This window comes from Athene cunicularia, assembly GCF_003259725.1.
Source record: "Athene cunicularia isolate RWA chromosome 9 unlocalized genomic scaffold, athCun1 chr9_part1, whole genome shotgun sequence".
Classification (NCBI taxonomy): Eukaryota; Metazoa; Chordata; class Aves; order Strigiformes; family Strigidae; genus Athene; species Athene cunicularia.
Genome location: NW_020799110.1, coordinates 14,796,336 through 14,817,692, shown reverse-complemented (window position 1 = coordinate 14,817,692; position 21,357 = coordinate 14,796,336). Strand labels below are relative to the sequence as shown.

Sequence of the window (21,357 nt, the reverse complement as noted above, 5' to 3'; positions counted from 1 at the left end):
GGGGGGGGGGAAGGATAGCAGCAAATTTAAGAAACAGTCACTGTTAAATAGTCTTAATGGCATGTCATTAAAAGAGGCTAAAAATTCTAAAGTTTCTCAAAGGCACCTTCCAAACATGCTCAGTTTTGTGTTATTCTCAGGGAACACAAACGCCTCCCCCAACTGGTTCTTTTCAATTACTATCTACAACACTGTTAGCTTTTTATATACATGTATAAATTCTCTCCTTGAGTGTAATCATCTGGTAGAAAAAATGTGGATCATCATCTCTGAGAAAATCAACAGCTTCCAAACCAATATATCTGTTAATGAACCACCCTCCTTATTACCCTAACATACGTTATATCCGTTTCTGAAGCCCCCATTATTCAGGCAACCAGAAGCTGAGCATTGAGCCATGCAGTGTCACACTGACTGACTTTTACTGTTCTTGCTTTTCATATTCCTCTTCAAATCTTCAACTTTTTCATCTTCCTGCTCTGATCTATCCTTGGTTCCAGGTCTGGACTGTGTACCTTACTGAGGAGTTTGTTCACTGGAAATTACCAGTGGGATTGAAGTTCTGACTCTGATTTAAGACATTTTAAAAGCATTTTAGAGCAGCATCATGCAGCCTATTGACCACTGTGAACATGTAGTACTACTATAGCTTGGGTAATAGTAAATAGTACTGTATCTTGGGCTAGTAAAAAAGCTTATTCAGACTAGTATTTAAAAGATACTACATCTTCAGAGAGAGAGAACGTGCATGCGTGCCTAGCATGCTAATTTATCATGACTCCAGCACTGAATGTGTGTCGTATGCTTCGAAGGCAATTCATTCTAAGCACTCACACTTGACAAAATAGATAAATGAAAGCTGAAAGCAAGGGTAAATACATGTTAGCTTATTTTAGATAGTTATTGCACTATTTAAGGTTACACAGTTTAGTTATTCTTCCAGTATTATGCTCAACTACATATAATTATATTTGTCAGCATTAAATTTACATTTAGGTTTTAAGAGGTCTAGCTAGCTAGAATAATTAAAAAAAAAAAAAAAAAAACCAAACCAAAAAACAGAAATAGATTCAAATTAAGCTGAACTAAGAAAATCATAGATCACAATAAAAATATCCATAAAGGATGTTTTCAATGATTCTCTCTAGCCATTTTTTTAAAAACAAAGACACAGCACAGTTTGCAGTACTCTACCAAATACATTCATATGGATTTCACATGAATGGAAAGTTCTACTTAACATGTAAATACCCACAAAAGACAGACAAAAAAACCCAAAGGAAGAGCTACTGAAAGGTTCTAAATAAACGAAGAACTTAAAAACACTTACGGTAACTACTTTCACTATCGCTGGCATTAGAGGTTACATGCTCTGAAATTGCAACACAATGGAAAAAAAAAATAAGGAACATACACTAATGGCATGAGTCCAAAAGAAAGCAAACTGACACAAAATAATCCAGATGAAAGACAATACTGATATCAAAATGCTGAAATCAATACATACTGCATATAAAAGTTTTAAGGAACTTCTCATAGCTCTCAGGGTCAAGCTTAATTTCATACGAAAGGAATTGATGTTAATAAAAAGAAAAACATTAAACAGCACATCAAAATAAGATTACGAAAAGTACACTAATTCATAGTTCACATGTAACCCTGCAATTTTTAGGTTTTCACTTCTTACTCTAGAGGTAAGAATACAGTTATGAAGCAAGTGTGCTTCTAGTAATTAATAAACATCAAAAAAAGTCAGTCATCATAGGTAAGCTAATTAACTTTTTTAAATGTTTTTGGATAAAGTGAACTAATATCTTTAAACCACAAATCTCTGCTAGACTGAACTCCCTCATTTCATTTCTGCGCAGGAAAAACAAATACTTGCTATGTTTGCAAGTACCAATCAATAATTTGGATCTATTTCCATTTCATTTTCTTGACCTGGAAAAAGAATGTCCATGGAAAAGGGAAATAGTAATGTTTAAAAGCTTGGTAGAACATGAAAGGGTGTCATTGTTAATTAAGAATACAAGTGTGATAGTCTGATAATGGGCACAATTGTAAAGATGTAAAGCCTAAAATGCCAACAAGAACAGCAGGCTTGCAGAGTCCAAGTAACACAGCTTGCATTAACCGTAGTAAGTTTCAAAAAGTCTGACTGTGCTGAAAAATAGGCTAGAAGCCATCTGTTTTTCTAACAGAACCACCTAGGGACATTTCTGGACTATATTACACAGTTTAAACTAGGTATGATCATAAGGCCATAAAGGCTGCTTATGATCTTCTGCTCTAACCCATAAGGCAATAAAGCTTGCTAAGGTCTTCTGCTCTAGACCAAGAACTTAGCCATTTCAGAAATGGAAAATTAATGTTACAGCTACTAGAATTTCATGATTCAAGCCAAGTACGGAAGTACACCACTTTTTACTTGTAATTTCAGGAACACCGTACGTAACAGTTACGCCCTGTAAAGAAATGTTACTTTTATGATTTCCAGTCACATGTCTTTACTAAGTTTGCTATTCCATAAATGCATAACAATATATGTGTTTAATATCAAGGTCTTGATTTTTTTTTTCATTTGTCATTTTAGTACAATGGTGCTATCTGTATACACAGATAGATCTGTTAAGAGTACTCAGAAACTTTTGAATCTTACTGTATTTAGTTAACACTTCTTCAAGAAATAGAATAAATGCTTATGTGTCTCCTCTATTAGCTACCCCTCTACACATTCTAAAAGCATCATAAGAGTTCAGATAAGGCAGACAGCAACAGTTCTCATGGCATTCGTTAAGCAAAGTTTTTTATTTATGTAGCTGTAAACATCAGTCACCTAGAGAGAAGATTGAAAATTGTAACTGTAAAGTATTACAGCAATGGTTGTACTATTACTGTAAAAAGCCATAGGTTATTTTTAAATAAATAAAAATACAAAGACAAGATAGAAGTGACATTAAAAAAAAAATCACTAAATTTAAAAACATGGTACTATTAAGGACAAACAAGTAAGCGCTGGTAAGCTTCTGAACAACAACAAAAAATTCTAATGTGATAGTCACGTGAACTTAAAGTTACATGTTTCTGAGAGCAAAAAACCCCAGAACACTGCAAACTAGAAAAAGCTTATGAAACATTTTTGGTGTCAACCTCCTCATGCCAGTAGAGCACCAGTCTCAAAGAGATCTGTTTAAAAAAAAAAAAAGTAGTAATTTTTCAGATGGAGGTTAAAATAACTTGGGAGTATTTTGATCACTTACTCAGGCCTTTTGATCCTATGTCGTCAGGGACCTCCTGCAGAGTAGTCCCCAGAGGGCAAGCAATAAAAAGACAATCACAAAGAAAATAATTGTCAGTAATATATAAAATTGGCGCTACGACAGGAGACAGTTCCCAGAACATCACAGGGGTGGATAAGTCTATAGGATTTGACCTGACTGGCACATGAAGTGTAATCAGTGATGCAAATGGCAGAGAATGCAGTTTATAGCAGATCTTGTCTGAATTAGCAAACTTATGCAACTGCTTTTTGAGAAGACACTTTTTTTTCTTTTTTTTTTTTTTTTTTTTTTTTTTTTTTTTTTTTTTTTTTTTTTTAGTACTGGCAACAACGATGAAAATCAAAGTAAACTCTCTTCATTGGGAAAACCAAATTAGAATGAATGACTTTGAAGAAGCCAGTCTAAAGAGACTGATTCGAGAAGCTGGTAACTCCATTATACTCTCTTTGCTGCTGTGCCCTCTCCTCCACATCAGAAATGAGGAATCATCACTGACAGCACAGGAAGGCTTTTACCTCCTCCAGTTACGTACACACTGTTACTCAACAGTATTACCCAGTTTATTCCAAACTGGGATACTCTTGCGTTAAATTTTACTTTAACAGTAAACAAACAGTTTTGTAGATTTTGTAGATTAGTTTGTCATTGGCACCTCAAGTTTGTTAGCCTGTTGCAGCTCATGAAACTGTCTCCATGGTAACACCCTACTGCAATCTAGCAGGCCCTTCTACTTGTGCTTTGCTCTCCATTGAATGCCACATACTTACGGTCAATATCACTGGTTTCCTGCTCACTCTGGTCCTTGTTCTTGTAGAAGGGAAATTTTCGGGAAAAGAGGTTCTTTTTACGCTTGTCATTGAATGACTGCTGAAGAAGAGAAGGAGGGGCAAAACAAAGGATGTCTAATGTCTGTGTGAACAAAGGCCCAGACCAGCAGCTTTGTGGAAGCTGACTCCTATAACCACATTATGCAGTGCATATTTCAGTTTAACACTATCTCCTCAGCTCGTTATAAAATGGGAGATTGGGATCATGGCTTTGCTCACACCATATTTCACAAGTTTGTTACAGAGAGAACTGTCAGGCTGGTTCATCCTATATGGCGTGACCTGTATTTCATAAATTTAGGCTTGCTGGGAGTGTAAAAAGATCTGAAAAACTAGGCTGCTATAAGGTGGCCAAACCATAATGAACTTAATTAAATCACTGATGTTATCTAATATAGTGTTTACAGTATTTTTAAAAAATGCTGAGGCTCTACACTGCTTTTGCAAACAGCTGACATCATAACAGCACACCAGAATTATTTGCCAGTGTTACCCATTTGCAAAGGCAAACACTGTAAATACTTTGGTGGCAACTGCTAAATAACATATCATACAGTAAAGATAAATGAAGTTAAAAGTTGGTGTTGTACTGAATGCTCTTACGATAAAACTAAGTAACAGTGAAATAGGAAAAAAGGAAAAAAGAAATGCGTCTAGTTAACATATCCAAACAATCAAACCCCTCAAACCTGTGTTTGTTTCAATCTTTCACAACTGTAATTCATTGCCAGTTCACTGGAAGAGATTACTTCTGTCTACATAATTTTGCATCCCAATACCAAGATTAAGTTTCAAAAGATCATATAACACCAGGTTGGAAGGGACCTCAAGGGTCATCTGGTCCAACCTTTCCTGGAAAAAGCACAGTCTAGACAAGATGGCCCAGCACCCTGTCCAGCTGAATCTGAAAAGTGTCCAATGTTGGGGAATCCACCACTTCCCTGGGGAGATAATTCCAATGGCTGGTTGTTCTCACTGTAAAAAATTTTCTTCTTGTGTCCGATCAGAATCTCCCCAGGAGCAACTTGTACCCACTACCTGTCTTTTCCATGTGACTCCATCCTTTAAATACTGGGACATGGCAATAAGGTCTCCCCTAAACTTTCTTTTCTCAAAGCTGAGCAAACCCAATTCTCTCTGCCTTTTCTCAAATGGCAGGTTTTCCAGTCCTCTGAGATACAAACTCATTTGTTTACTGTGTCAATTATTTTTTCAAGGGTGCATTTATAGAAAAATCCTGTTTATCCAAGGATCATGTTCAGCAACTTTTGACATTAACTGCTTATGTTGCTTAAGAATTTCTGCATCTCAGTTGCTACAAAAATTTCTGGAGTTACCTATACAGACATATACATATCCACCCATTTGAATATAAACTATCATTGTGCTCCTTGTCTAAGTGATGGAGAGCATCAATGTATTTTCATTCATATAGATAGGCATGTCTACAGGTGTAATTAACAGAGATTTTTGTAATATCTGCCATGTCTTCTGCTGAAGACATTATGTGACTACAGCACCTTTAATTTACTGTTCTAAGTCAATAAAAAAACTCAATGTATAAGTAAATCAGTAACTCTTTTGTGCAATTACGCCCAGAACAAGAACTAATATAGCTAACTTGAATTTCAGCTAATATAGCTGAAATTTCTTTTCAAAAAGTGAACCATGTGACATGAAATTTGCCATGTGTTTGTCATTTGGTTTGCAGAAACTACTATGGGAAGGATGGCAAAAGTGAGAAAATGCCCAACTTGATTTTCAGATCCTGCATGGGGGGACTGTTTATTTCTAAGCCAAGCTTTCTAAGCTAAGCTAAATCAAGCAGAGCTCATGTGCAGCAGGAAGTAATAAAAATTCCATGGAACCATTCTTTAAAAATTACTTTTTAAAAAAAAAAAATTTTTCAATTCACACATTATCTATTATCTGTATCTATTATTCATCTATTACTACTTCTAAAATTTGGAGCATGTTAACTTTTAAGTAATTCTTCAGCCAGTGTGAGCTCATCTTCCTCTATTATATGCAATACAGTTGCAAAAGTATCTTTTCTACCAACATTAAGTATGGAATGAAATATAGAAACAACTAGGGGTCAAATAGGACAAAGTTTTTTTCAAACGGTAGGCCACTTTCTTTGGTACAATTACAAAACTAGCATTTGGCCTTCCTAAAGTGAATGCCTATAGTGCAACACAAAAAGCTGCATCCTGCTACACTACTAACAATCCTTCTGGCCATCTGTTTTATTACAGACTTGCTTGGCAGTATCAGATACTGAAACATCCAGTGGTATTTTCCTTAACATTGTTTAAAAAAATTACTTAAAATTACCAGGTGTTAAGGAGGCACATGGTACCAAGGGAGCACAATCAGCAACACTGAGCTCTGGAAATAGCAATACTGTTTAAGTGGGAAATCCATAAAACCTTTAATTGGCTGGCATCTGTGTTCAAGTAAAACTGTCATTCCACTGTAAGAACTGGTAAATTATCAACCTGACATATGGACAAAAGAACTGGTTTGAAGCCAATCATATGCTTGCAGGAAACATAGTGGGAATGGGCAAGGTTTAAGTTATGGTCCTTGTGACCACCTTTACCTTGAGTCAGCAAGTCATTGTAATTTATTTCTCATAATCAGAAAGGTTACTGTAATCTACAGAACAAGGGCAACAAAGAAATATGCCCAGAGGAGATCTTTGCTGAGTATACTGAAAAATACTGTAAAATGAATTTCAAAAAATGGAAGTCTCACATCTATGTAACTGTTCACTTCAGACAACTCCCTCAGTTTGGGCAAAAGAACAGGAGAAATAAAAGCTAAAATGTTGCAGTTTAACTGAGGTGGTGAGACTCTGCAATGTGTATAGTTAAAATGAGTGGCTGATTTATTGTACTTCATAAAATTTAATCAGATTCTTCATTTTAGTTTTGAAAATATTTCATGACAATGATTATTTTAACTTTTTGTACAGTACATCTTACTGAACTAATATTAAATTTTATATACTGCATGTATAATGGTCAGAGTCAGTTCCATTGCCAAAAAAAAAAAAAAAAAAAAAAAAAAAAAAAAAAGGTAATATTATACTGATTTTGCATAAAAGATTAGCCAAAAGATTATTTTTAAAAGATACCATGATTATAAAAAGCTAGAGAGAATTGCTTATTAGTTGAAAATTAATAGTAATTGTATTAAATTTTTCATAAGCCCTCTGCAAATCATAAACAGGCATCAAAAGCAAGAATATATTAAAACAGAAGCAGCACAGAAAGTGAAATAAATGTGTATATGAAAGGAACAAATGAGAAAAAAATCTAACCATTTCTGCTCCAGATTTTTTAGAGTTCCTTAAAATGAAAGGAACATCTATTTTAATGTTTGTTATCACTAGGGTTATTAAGTTTTTAATCTAGAATTTTTGAAGAATTGTAGAAAGTTGGTATTTCTCCTGTCCATGGAGTATTATGAGATGCAGACACAGGAAGGCACACACAGTCCATGAGGACATGGATGGTGCGGTGCAGACAGCTTACTGGGAAAAATATCATCATGACAAATACAAGGAAAAACTAACATTAACACATTTACAGCTGAAGCAAAAGTTTGTGAACAATGTTAATTGTGTTTGCAAAATGAAATGTTACTAAAGAAAAAGAACTGCAGTTCTATATCAATGGCAAGCGTAGTTGCTTTTCCACTCAGTAATTCATGCATATGGTTGGTGCTATGCTAGTACACAGTGACTGTGCACTAACTCCACCATTATCAAAATGCTACTTCTAATACATCATTAATTAACTGTTTGCAGTTTATGGGTAGACAAACTACAAAACCATGCAATTATCTTTCGAAGAACATGGTAACGATTGAAAAATTATTTCATGTCATTAAAATAATCTAAACTATTGAAGCCATTTTCTTTATGTTATTTCTAAAAAGTGAACTCAAATTATAAAAATGATCAGGTTAAAAATTACCACATCAGTTTATAACATCTTATTCCAATACCAATACATGAATGCACCAAAACAGAAAAAACCCTGCAAATCTAGTAAATCATCAAAGTAGTACTATAATCATTCATCAGAAAATAACTAGAGATACTAATTTCCTTTTAAACAAATACTTATGGAAACAAACACGACATTTTCTTCATTAATAAACTAAACTGAAACCTGTGCCATATAGCAGAGGGATGTACATATGCATTTGACAGTCTTTAAAGTCCTACATTATCAAGATAAAGTACTGAAGCTTTAATACTGTATATATGTGATTTCTGAAGGTATAAAAACATAGTAACTGAAATAAATGACCAAAAGGAAGCTTTGGGATTTAAAATAATGACTGACTAATGTTGCAACCTTAGTGCTATTGAAAAAAACAATCACTATTTAAGAAACAGCTTCCCTCAGATGCTTAAAGCATGTTTCAGATTTTTAACAATGACACTATATTATTACTTTAGAAGGCTCTTATTTCTAAAATGCATATACCTAACTCTCGAAATTACTAGTTATATAATATTGGTAGAAATAGTAAGGTTATGAAATTGTTTCTCAAAACAACCAAAACATTGCAAAAAAAAAAAAAAATTGGCTGCTGGAGCATTGTGAAATTGTTGTAATTTTAGCTTACAAACATTCCTATCACTACTTAAGCACTACACTGCTTTCCCACCACTCATTCTCATCAGGTGTACTGGGTCAGGGACTGCATATTGTGCAGTTAACTGCACCAAGGGACTAAGTCCAAGATTTCTTTTGGATTGTGTTATTTTTCATCTATATTGGCTATTTTAGATTATTTGAGTCCAGCCATATCTGTATTTGCAGTAACAGAGAGTGGCGGTGAGAAAAAACAGCTGTGAGATGGAGACTGATTCTGGCTCTAGTCTTGAGTTTTTGTTGACCTATGCCCTTGCAAAAAATTCTTTAAAGCTTCTACATCCGTAAATGTAACAAAGAAGTTACTTTATGCTGAAAAACCTTAAAGGAAAAAAAAGTTTTACTTTTTCTGAAATTTGGTAGTAAGCCCCATCCCATAAACTGTAGAGTACAGGTGTACAATCTGTACTAAAGGACTAAACTGCTTTATAAACAGCACTTGCAGAGCTGTTAGAAATGGCATTACTCAATACTTAACTGGTATCTACAACTCCTGTTACATTAAAGTATTAATGATACATATTTCCACATTAATTCTTTAAACAATTTGCAGTGTTTTGGCAATTAAACTTTGCTTTGGTGCTCAGAATTATTTTCTTTCTATTTGACAGAATTTAATATTTTCACTAAAATTTTAAACTGAGTCTGCATACATAAACCACTAAAAAACATTACCATACACAATGTCAGGTGTAATTAGCACTTAATTAACTCACCCCTTTATCTCCTCTTGTTTTGGAATTGAATTTCACTGTCTTTAAACGGGCTCGTTCTTTTTTCTCAACTCTACCACAAAAACATACACAAAAATGGAAAAATCAGCAAAATTCCAGAACACCTGCAGAAAATGGAAGCCTGCTAATGCCAAAGTGTATTGGGAAAGTAGGGTGTTGTTTCTCAAGTGATGAGCTGTGAGGATATTGGAGTGATTTGTGATTATATAGGTTCAATAAATCCAGAGGGTGCAAAGAGAAAACATGATATAATGAGTGAACAGCCTCAATTATGAGTAAACAGCAGATATTAAAACTCAGAGCACTCAATCTATGATTGGAGTCTCTAGTATGTGAACAAATACCTTGTCTCCATTTACTCTGGCCACCAAAGAAATATTTGCCAGTTTTCCAGGTTCCGGGTAGAAGAAATTCATGACAGTGTCATGATTCGAACAAAATTCACTTTACATCTTTTCATAGATAATTGGAGAAATTACTTATTAATCAATTCCTCTTTAATTAATTAATCATCTTTAATAAATACTAAATACTCTACTATTCATTAATATTAAGTAGTATTACGCCTATAACTTGATTAGAGTGAGAACAGAGTAATGTACTTGAACGACCTTTACCAAATTCAGCACACAACTAAGGCTAAAGAGAATTTAACAAACATCTCATTGAGTTAGTCAGAATCCCAATAGAGGTTACTTCTTTAAAAAAAAAAAACAAAAAACAAAAAACAAGTGGCTGACGTGGTACAAAATTACAAAGAGCAAAGCATATGCAATATATGTATTAATCATATCAGATGTTTAACAGCAGGCATCTCAAAGTCAATAAAATATGACATACCTGCGTTTGCTTGGGATAACTCCAATTTCATCACTTTCTCCATCTGGAGTTACCTGCCGTGCTTGCCACCATTCATCATCAGAAGCATTAATGACATGGAGAATATCACCAAATTTGAAGTTCAATCCTTGACTTGGAAGGCCACTATCTTTAGTCTTGTCATAATCAAAAAGAGCTCTACATTGAAAATAAAAAATTAAACATAGAAAAAGAAAAAAATAGGGGACTATGAAAGCACAAAATATGAAGCAAGCAGACTGCATTGGTCACAAATGATTGCATCATTCTGACAGTTGCTTAAAACAAGAATGCTGAATGCTTTTTCTCTCTCTCTCATATGTATCCACATACACTTGTAAATTTTAACGAATGAGAACAAACTTAATCCAGAGCAAAACTCTAGTGCTTTATAAAAGGTCCACATAAGGTGCCTCCTGCAATTCAGGAAGTACTTTGCATAGAGCAAGTTACTTATCAGCCAAGGATAAAAAAAGGCAAGCGAGTATTTGAAGCATACAGCACTGTCAAAAGTTCTGTAATGTACACTGTTTTACATCAAGTTATAAATTGAAATTATTTTAGTAAATAAAAGTTTCTGTCTGTCTTTAAAATGAAAGTCACTATCTTGCTCACAGGGTTGCAGGGGAAAAAAAAAATTAACTTAGAAATATGATCTGACAACAACTTTGCTACTGTAGTACCCAAAGGCAAAGAACCTTATGTCCATACTTTTTGGAAAATTCCCAACTGTTTCAAAAGAATGTCATCCTTTTTTCTAAGGTAGTCCTGTTTTCAAATAGGCACTAACAATACCTGAACATCAGCTTCAGTGCCGGCTATAGTTTTATTAACATTCCCTTGGTCAGCAAGGTCAGTTTATGCAAGCCCACTATTATCCACACCCACATTCACGCCTGCTTTGTACTGACTCCTTTCCCCTTTACTGCTTATGAAAGCACAGTTGTCTGAAAAGGCACATGGTGCACCATTCTGCAGAGCTGGTCTGGGTTAAAATTAATTTATTTTCTCCCTGTTGGATCATTTTATATCTGGATCAGTCCCCTGAGGAACTGAAGAGACCTGCAGTACGTTTCACCCAGCACAAACAAGGGTTTAGTGAGGATGTGGAAATGAACGACGACTGAAGTCTCTTACCAAATTTTAAGAGATACTCCTAAGATTATGCCTTATAAAGGACTTTTATTTTACATTTGAAAAAGATGTATGAACCTCACCAATGTGAAATGAGATGTGCCTGTATTACACAGGCTAAAAAATTCTCAACTTTATTTCATATGCAAGCTCATACATTTGTCACGTGATGTACATTCTAAACGATACCCTATCCTGATTTAGAGGCTTGATACTGTCCATCACAAAGTAGCATCAATCAATTACAATGTGATGATTTAAAATGGTGTGCTTTTCCTTGTCCAAATTGAGTTCATTTATTCATCCCAAACAATAGCCTTATGTACCTTTTTCTGCTAGATTTTTATTGTTTCAAAAATTTTTTGACCCATATAAGCACCTGTAAGTCATAACTGCTCCAAAATGTATTTTAGCTTTGTTAATTTTGCCTTTCTAAAGCACTGAGTGTATTACTTCAGGTTTGAGCTGCATCTTATTTGTTCGTAACCAATGACAAATTGCTTACATGGAAAAAAATGCAAAAATTTTCTGTCAGATCAATTAATCTTCAACGTAAGGTCTACTGAAAAATGAGTTGTTTGAGACACCATGCCTTTCTTGGGCCATAAAAAGCATTAAAAACTTTTCATACAGGGCTAAAGGTTTTAATAAATATTTGCTAAAATGTCTAGAACAAGACACAAATTTTAAAATGGCTTAGAAATATTTACTCTCATGATAAAAAATATATTTAACTATGCAATGCTTTTAATTTGTTAAGTTTATAATAAAATTTTTACTTTCAATTTTGAAAAAGCTTGAAGGTTGAAATACCACCTTCCTGCAGTACTGCAACCCCCATTATAACATTTTTCAGTTTAATTCCATAATATACTTCATAATATTGATTCTTTTAAAAAAATCAGAATTCTTATTTTCTTTGAAATAACCCAAATAGTGCAGGTAAGAAACATACACATCTAGTATTTATTAATCCAGATTTATTCTGCACATTTTTGTTCACTAAGCACTCTGGACAAATATTCCATATCTCAAAATAAACTGCACATAATCCATTATGCACTTTTGATGCAGTTTCAAGTTGTATACATTTTCACTGAATTAATTAAATGCATAATGAAATTTATTTTCTGAGAATTCTTGTTAGCATGCAAGCAATGATTTCTACCAGCACTACTTTTAACTTCTAGGTTTTAGTTTCAATATAAACTTAGATGAGTAGTGAGCTGGGCCTAACAGCATTAACATACGTATATTTGTTCTCATGCAGACAACACAAGAGTGAAATGGAAGTGCAAATGGATAAAAACATATATTATCAACATGTGCTCTTCCAACTAGATAAATGGTTACACAGAATAGGTTTTGCACAATGAAAAGCAGTTTCATCAAATACTTTTCTTCTGTTGCAGTCACTTCAAGAAAAATAATTTTATTGGGAAAAAATCAAAGCTGATAGAGACACTTTTATAATAAAATTAATTAGGGCATCACACAGTAGTGACAAAACTATGCTGCTAAAATTTATAGGAACACCAGAAACTGGTAATGATCAAATGAGCCAAAAAGCAAACAGAACTAACGAAAAGCTCTTGCGATTCCAACTGATAAACATGGCTTTTCCTGTATGCCTGGCAAGGCATCAAACAAGAACTCATTTCACAGCCAAGATGACATATTTATCTACAGACTGGTGCATAAAAAAATCTCTTTTATTAACTCCCTCTATGGAGACTTATATTTTACAGAGAAATCACCAAGTCCTCCCTTTCATTTTACCTTGTATTACTCAGCAACTAAACAGCACTAAAAAAAGGTAACTGGGTTCCTTCTTTTACAAGTCTACACAAACTGAAGTTAAGTCACATGTCTCATGAGTGTTCATGCTTCAAAGCCAAAAATTTAATTGCTGTACAGTCAACGGTGCCAAATTTTCCAGAATGTCTTTTTACCTGGCCACACTCAGTACTTTCAATATCATAGGCTGCTTATCAAGTTTTACTGAAGCATTTCTTCTTTTAGGGTACTCTTGCTGAACAAAGCAACAAGGAATTCCTGCAGCAAAAGCATCTCCATGTCAAAAGCATCTCCATGTCTTATTTCATGAAATATGAATTAATCTTACCACTTCAGAATGAATGAAGGTAGCTTATAAAGGAGGTTCTCTTTCTCTCCCTCAGTTTTTGGGAAAGCTGTTTGAAACTAGATGTTTCAAACTAGAATAACATAGGGATGCCAAAGTAAAGTCCTGCAGGCACGTACACTTTTCAGGCCTAGTGCTAATGCCAGATCTTAGTTTTGAGTGGATTTATTTAAAACTTCCTAATGATTTCAAAACTGTAAAGTTTCTTCCACTTGGATATGCAATCATTTTCTGCTCTGATTCAAGCAGAAATCAGCACCATTGTTTGAATTTGAAGTGTATCGTGCTGTCAGAAAAACGCACAGAGGTAGAAGTAATTTTCATTTTTGAATTCTATGCATATTGCACAGACTGAGACTGCATACAAGATGAGATAAAACATGGAACAAAATTTACTCACTCTCAACATAGTATCATAGAAACTTGATACCATGAAGGCATCTCACCTATTCACATGTGGTTTTTGAATCTACAGATGAAGAAGAGCATACAGATATAGATAAAGCTCGGATGTAAAAACAAAAACACTGTATGAGAGAATCTCTCTCCTCTTAGAATAATGAACAAAAGAAATAAGGCAAAAATAAGAGAAGTCCATTAAATCAGTACATCCTAATTAGAAGGGAGGAGAGAGAGAGAGAGAATTAGATGTTCAAACAAAGAATTAGCTGCTGCTGAACTGCCGTATTTGTATTGCCCTACAAGGACTATTCATCATATATTGATATACATACAATTAAGAAGAAAAATCTGCCATTTTACTTCACACTGTATTTTGAGGCACACAATTGTCTTTTCCTTGATATTACATAACATGCCCAAAATGCTGTTTACAGGCAGACTATTCATAAAGATATCAAGCTTCAGTTATGGGAACACAATGCTGTATCTCTTTTCATCTGCTATTTTGTTACCATGATTTTGAGAAATCTCCAGAGATTATTATTTTTATTTTTATTTGACAGGCTTTCTACATTTATGGTTGAATGCCTATAAACATTTTACTGTTAGATTTACCATTCGATTCAGCATACGTTATGTAATTGGAGTCCTTTAAGGCATATCTAAAATCAAACATTACACAAAAAAAGAGAGCTTCGGTTACTAAAATTAGCTTTGGATTGGTACGATTAAAAGCAGAGAATGATCATGCTAGAGTGACATAATAAGGAATAAGCCGGATAGCTAACACATTCTGTCAGTATCTAGCAAGATGTGAAAAGTTTCATAAAACTTACTTCAGTGAGGTCAAAATTACATCAGAAACCAGACAGAACAGATGTGAACCCATCCTGTGTATATGAAGTTGCCTACCAGTCTTTTGGCATCTTTTGGTGTGATGACAAGAGCAGATCTCAAAAGCCCTAGCAGCAACCTCTGTTAAGAGATGTGGGTGGAAAAGCACTTTTCCTGAGGAATTTTTGCATTTTAGATTTTTGTTACGACTTTTAACAAAGCTGATTACCTAGTCCCAAAAACCTTTCTTGCAAAGTCTCCACAAGGCTTCCGCCAACAAGAGAAGGCTGCATTTTCTGCAGCAGCCGGCAAAGTCAAAAGCTCACTCTTAGTCATTTACAGATAACAACTTCCAACAGTGGAATAAAAGCTACATAAACACAAAATGCTTGTCAGCAGCTTAAAATACCAGACCAATGTGTGAACATGATCATAAGTGGTTTAGAACCTAATCAGACTACAGCTAACCAAGCAAACTAAAAGCATTTATAATTGTTCAGGCTTAGTTATATGATGACAACTAAAGCAGTAAATTTTGGGATTATGGAAAGGAAGATGTCGCCACAATACCCATATGTACACCTACTTGTGGAAATTCCAAGACATGGATAACTGATGAAATCAAGTACTTACCCTTAGGCATTTATGCTTAGAGATTTAAATTTTGACCCCAAAAAATATTTAAGACAGACAAAGTACAGAAAAAAAGATCAGCTCTGCAAAACCAGAATTCAGATAAAGCTACTAAAATAACTGGTCAAAACATAAGGGCTACATGTTAAAGTCAACCTAACAGAAGCCCTGTATGAGTAATTTGCTACGTTTAAGTCTTCAGAAATAGGCTTCAAAGTACAGAGAGACTTTTCTGAGCATACATGCAATTACTCAGGTAACTGCCTTGTGCAAGACTTGCTTCCTTTCCTGTAGCTCAACAGAGAGAGCACCATCAACAACACAGTATCTGCTCTGGATGAGAAAAATCAATAGCACCCAAGCCTAGGCTTTAGCAGGTATGCCAGTGAGGTCCCACAACATTTTAAATCAAGTTTAACCCAAGCACCAGCACTATGGAAGTCTTTCCTGCCCTACTAAGATGTTCTGGCCCCTGCCAAGAGGCTACTGCTGACCCTTATTCAGTCCAGAGATGAACTGGTTCAGAGAACTCAAAATCAATTCATTTTTTAAATGGAATCCTTTTACTCACATTCCATTCTTGAAACATTATGCTTTATCAGTATATGATAACTGATGTTGGGAGTTAGCTGGCACATTAATGAGCTGCACCTTGCCACAATTTCCCAGTGAAACCACCTATTTTTGCTTAAATGCTTCATGCTCTTTTATATTTCCACTTCCTTTTAGCCTCCTTGATGTTTAATTCTATGTGAATAAATTAATGAAGACTGTTCAGTTCATTTGCATTGATGCATTTGCTCTCTGGGTTACCATGGAAATTATTCTATAGCAAATGCTATTGGATCTAGAAATAAGATTTCTTAATATAAGCTGAGAATACAGCTCAAGTAACCTGAAGGAAGTAAGATGAAAATCTGTCAAAGCTTAAGGGGGACTATAAATTTGAAGTCAAGAACTGAACGAGGGAAAATATGAAGACTACGGTCACAGAAACACAAACTGAATTAAGCAAGCTGTTAAGACTTCATATACACTGACTTAAAAAATAAATATATGTTTTTGCTGAAGTATTATCATCTCTCAGAGGCAGGACAAAAAGCAAGTAATAGAACCAAAGTTCCCATAGGGTTCTTCTTTTTCAGCTCTATTAAATTAATCAATCAAAATTAAGCTTTATTTTAATATACTTTGCATATAAATATCAATTTGTTAAGTTTAATAATAAGTAAATAATTACATATAAAAGAAAATACTGAAATATTGAGTATATAGAAAAGCAGAAAAACACAGTAGAAATACTGTGAAAAAGATGATTACCTGACATATAGGGATCTCTTCTGGCTGGTTCGCAAAGATCCTGATCCTGAACTAATGCTACTGTTCATCATCTGTTCCCGTAAATCATGTATTTTAGCTTCAAAACGACTGTATTCTGTAAGAGAGGGAGGCACTGAAATTCATTTCCCCTGAACTTTCACAATTAAATTACAAAAATGCTAAAAATATCAGAGAACAAGCATGTTACATCTTTTTCAATACAAGAAAACAACTCTCACAACCCCCAACATTTTTATTAAGCCCTGTACTCTGTAATTAAAATCTATAATAAACTTTATATTTATCAATATTCACTGAAATAAAATCTGAAATAACTATGATTAGACAAAACAAATAAACAAGTTATTCTTAAAAATTTAATAGGTTTTAATTTATAGTTCACAGTAACTATTTTTTTCTAAGTAACAGAAACATTTTTATTAATAAGTATTATTTTTCTAGTAATAAAGAGACTGATAGAGATAAATATTAACCTATGACAAAAAAAACCCCTTCAGAACATGCATGTGAAATACTTTAAAATTTTAAATGTTAAGAAATGGGAATGAAAAGTATTTGTACTTTTAAATTACTGGTCTTGAACTAGATAAAGAATTTAACACTACAAGGTGGGAAATATGCAAAACATCTTCTGAATAAGACAGTGTTCCCATAGAAGCTGAGGAAAGGAAAAAAAAAAAATCCAGAATTCTGGCATGAATCTCGATCCACTTGTAAACGGCATTAGAGAGTCAAACTACCTCTACAGAATTATGTACAATGTTAATCCTGGGAAAACAGATTGTGTTCTTAAGCATCACTGTGTACTAATAAAACTAAGCTAAATGCATTTGATTTTAGCTACAGAGGTAGACAGTAAAACAGTAATAGCTTCTTCTGGACAAACATTTCCTGAAGCAGGTACTCACATGCTGTCAGAATAATATATAAACTCAAAGCAAGTAAGTTTTTCCTTCAGCTGAATAGTTTGGATTTCAGGATCAACAGATCCACTTGTAAAAAACCTTCCTAGTTAAAGGAAACGTTCTGCAGCCACCACCTTCGCCAGGAGACCACATGATGCCAGACTATAACAAGTCAACACTAGGAGAGCCAGGGTGTGTTCAAGCAGCTGCTGAACTGGGTAATGTGTTGCTGCTCTTCTTAGTTGCACCCTTATTCCCTGAGGGCATCAAATTCACCCAGGAAATGCGAGAGTGATAGAGAGGGCTCTAAAATGCAAAAATCTTGAGAACATCTCTAAACTAAGGTTCCTTCAACAGTCATCTAAATACTATGAATGATTTATCATATTACAGCCTATAGCACTTTCTCCCCACACACTCATCAGACAGTGAGCACTGAGACTCACAGACTAACCAGAGAAGAAAATGCTATGTTACAGAAGAATATTCTGTGAACCAGTTCCTGGCATATCACTTCGTTCATCAAGGTTACTATAAATCTGATGCTCTAGCAATAGTAATTACAATTAAACCTATCCCATTTATGATAATATGAACAGTCTCTTAAATAACCCTGGCTTTTGTCCTTCAAAACCACAAGCTAGTAGTTTTTAAGGTAGTATCTTGATTTTTAAAACAGCATCAAGTACCTTTTTATAAATAAAGTCCACGAATAAAGCACTAAATCAGGCTGATGAGGTTGTTTGACAAAAGACATAAAAACATTATTTCCACCACTACCAATACTAATAGCAAAAGAATTTAAGGTGACAGGATGGTAACCTTAAAGGAATGTGATAAAACTGTATTCTTTAGAAAGCAATATCCCTTAGGGGAAGGACCCAGATGCAGAGAGAGGACTGTCTACTCATGTGCTACTGCTGTGCTACTGCTGCACGGCATGGCCTTGGGTGAGTCACCTCATTTTACTCATTTATACCTCTCAGCTGTCTCTTGGGTGTTTGGGAAGATTAAAGCTCTAAACTTCAAACATTCTACCAGAATGGTAGCTTTGATTTCTGACATAGATTTTTTTATGCCCCCTGTGTGAAAGGAAAGTAAGCATGGAGAAGACCAGATAATCTTGTGTCACAGCCTATCCAGTACTGAAAATATCCACAGTTCTTTGCAATAGCTACTGGAAAAGTCTACAATTTTCTGTTAAGAAAGTATCATGTGTCATCTGTTGCAAGAATCAGCTTTCCTCCTATGTAGCATGTAGTATGTAAGAGAGTTACCAGGGAAAGCTATTCCTTACTATCGCTTAATTCTATTTTATCCTATATATCATCTTCATGTTGCTGGTCTTGCAGTTTCCTGGGGTAATTCAATTTTTCCAATCAGAACTCCCAGGAAGTGCTGAATAAGTGACAAGGACATCTGTAGGAGTAAGAAGGAGATTAAGAATAATTTCTACATAGAGGCTCTGCCATACCAATAAAGCAAGAAAGGAAACTAATGGGCTGGGATTGAGAAGGCTCTATGTTCAAAATGAAGGAGTGCCAAGAGACGTCATATTTCGGAAAAACTTGAACACTCTGGGCAGATGGAATCTGGTGAACTTCTTTGATGTAAAGCAAGTTAAAAATTTGAGTTATATTCTCTTACAGAAGGTTCTAGGAGGAACAGGATGGATAGAAATCTCATAATCTTGATTTGGATTTGGAGCTGGAAAGTAGATAGTATTTTGGTTTTTAAAAAAGAAAGCTTGTTATTTGATACAGTGGTACTGAACCTAATGTTGGAGACAGAAAATAAGACAACAGCAGGACTCTTGATAGCATCAGAAAAGCAGTATCTATTTGGTACCCAAAGGATCAGCACCTATACCCTGTTTGACTAACTTGGCTTCGTTCAACTTCAGCATTATAAAGTGTAAGTGCTGCTAATCTGTCCAGGAGAGGTTATACTTCTATCTCTGTGATTAAGAAGGTTGAATATCAACTGTCTTTAGCACCTTCAATCTCTTATTAAACTGAAGAACACTGATGCCATCTGGTAGTTTATGAAATGTAAATAAGTAATTGCAGGATAGCACTCAGAAGTGCCTCCATCTTACCTGCCCTACAAGAGGGGAACACCATAGCCAACAGCTGGTAGCAGTACTGGAGACTCATATGTGAGATGCATATGTATCAAATGCAATCCATACAAAATGCATTTTTATTTGATTACAGAAGCACCAAAAAAACTACATACACACCTCTAAGTTTTTAATCAATCCCTGTAGTAATACTTTACTACTTATTAACTGCAGGGAAAAAAAAAAAAAAAAAAAAAAAAAAAAAAAAAAAAAAAAAAAAAAAAAAAAAAAAAAAAAACACAGCAAAGAAATTACAGAGAAGTAGCATTGAATTTACACTAATGAAAAACTTCATATAATGGGTGTACCAGGCAGAGATGACTTTGTAAGAAACCCCTTAGCTAAAATAACATAAAAGCAGAAGTACCAGATAAAACCAAAAGCACAATCTTTGATTCATGTTTGTCTCTCTCACTGACAAGAAAGCAAGTATTTAGGGATGAGAACTAGGCAAGCAGAGAATACCTGCCCTTCAAGTATTTTCAATATGTACAGAATTTCACCACATGTTTAAATTACCTCTATCATTCAGCTTATCGTCACTAGATTCTCCCAAATGCTAGAGAACTGTTTCCTTTACAATTCTTTTCCTTCTTATGGGGTATATCCAATATTACATCTATAATTTATGACAAAATTGATATTTTCCCCCCTAAATCACAGTGAACAGCACTATGAAATTCCACATGGCTGTGTGACCAAGTCAGACAATGCACATATAAATATAAAAGCTTTTCTTAAAAGTTTTATTTTGCCACTTCAACATTACAGAAATTTGGAGCTGCAACAGGCACAGTGAACATGATAAGAAAGACACTGCTTTCTTGGTTAAGAGGAAATGAAGAGGTTGGCTAAGAAGGAATATGATTGCTCTAATGTAATCGGAGTAACCATACAGAAAGGGCATTAAATGAAAAAGCAAACTTTAACCCAAATGGAGTAGGCTGGTCACACAAACTCCATCTACAAATATGCTTCCAATTTCCACAGCCACCAAAACACTGAGATTCTGAAATATTACTGTAATTAGAACTATGGTGGCAGAAGAAACACAGACACCCCCCCCCCAATGAAATTACAAAACAAAACCACAGAATCCAAAACCCTCAATCCTTTCACATAAGAATCTGACCAGGATTTGAAACTTGATGTATATGCAACAGCAGTGAGTGGGACTTAACTCAGTATCTCTTCTAAATGTCCTGAATTTTAGGAAAGCTGCTGATGCTATACATCAAAGGGTAATAGGCAGCAAGACTAACATGAAATGCAATAAAATGAGAGCATAACAGTATCAGTTCTTGGCTAGAATTTTCTCAAAGTTTCTAATAAGTTTAGGGGCAGGGAGGGAGTAGTACCTGCTATTATAACACAGAGCTTAAGGAAGTGCAAGCATCTGCTGCTTCAGTTCATGGCATTTATCCAACCGTACCCCACCATCACAAAAAAAAAAAAAAAAAAAAAAAA

General features: G+C 34.6%; 1 protein-coding gene across 16 annotated transcripts in view; it reads right to left on the bottom strand.

The window, feature by feature from the left end:
• DLG1 (discs large MAGUK scaffold protein 1) overlaps nucleotides 1–21,357 on the bottom strand; it is a 143,806-nt gene that overhangs the window by 13,270 nt on the left and 109,179 nt on the right. For 8 of the 16 annotated variants that reach the window (XM_026855098.1, XM_026855087.1, XM_026855089.1 and 5 more), the window contains 5 exons: nucleotides 16,843–16,957; nucleotides 10,359–10,535; nucleotides 9,501–9,570; nucleotides 4,049–4,148; nucleotides 1,331–1,372 (listed from right to left, as the gene is read on the bottom strand). In XM_026855098.1, coding sequence (XP_026710899.1) covers nucleotides 1,331–1,372; nucleotides 4,049–4,148; nucleotides 9,501–9,570; nucleotides 10,359–10,535; nucleotides 16,843–16,957 — 504 coding nt within the window. Of the gene's footprint in view, nucleotides 1–1,330; nucleotides 1,373–3,260; nucleotides 3,295–4,048; nucleotides 4,149–9,500; nucleotides 9,571–10,358; nucleotides 10,536–16,842; nucleotides 16,958–21,357 lie in introns of all 16 variants that reach the window. The other 8 variants (XM_026855090.1, XM_026855092.1, XM_026855099.1 and 5 more) reach the window with 2 other exon arrangements.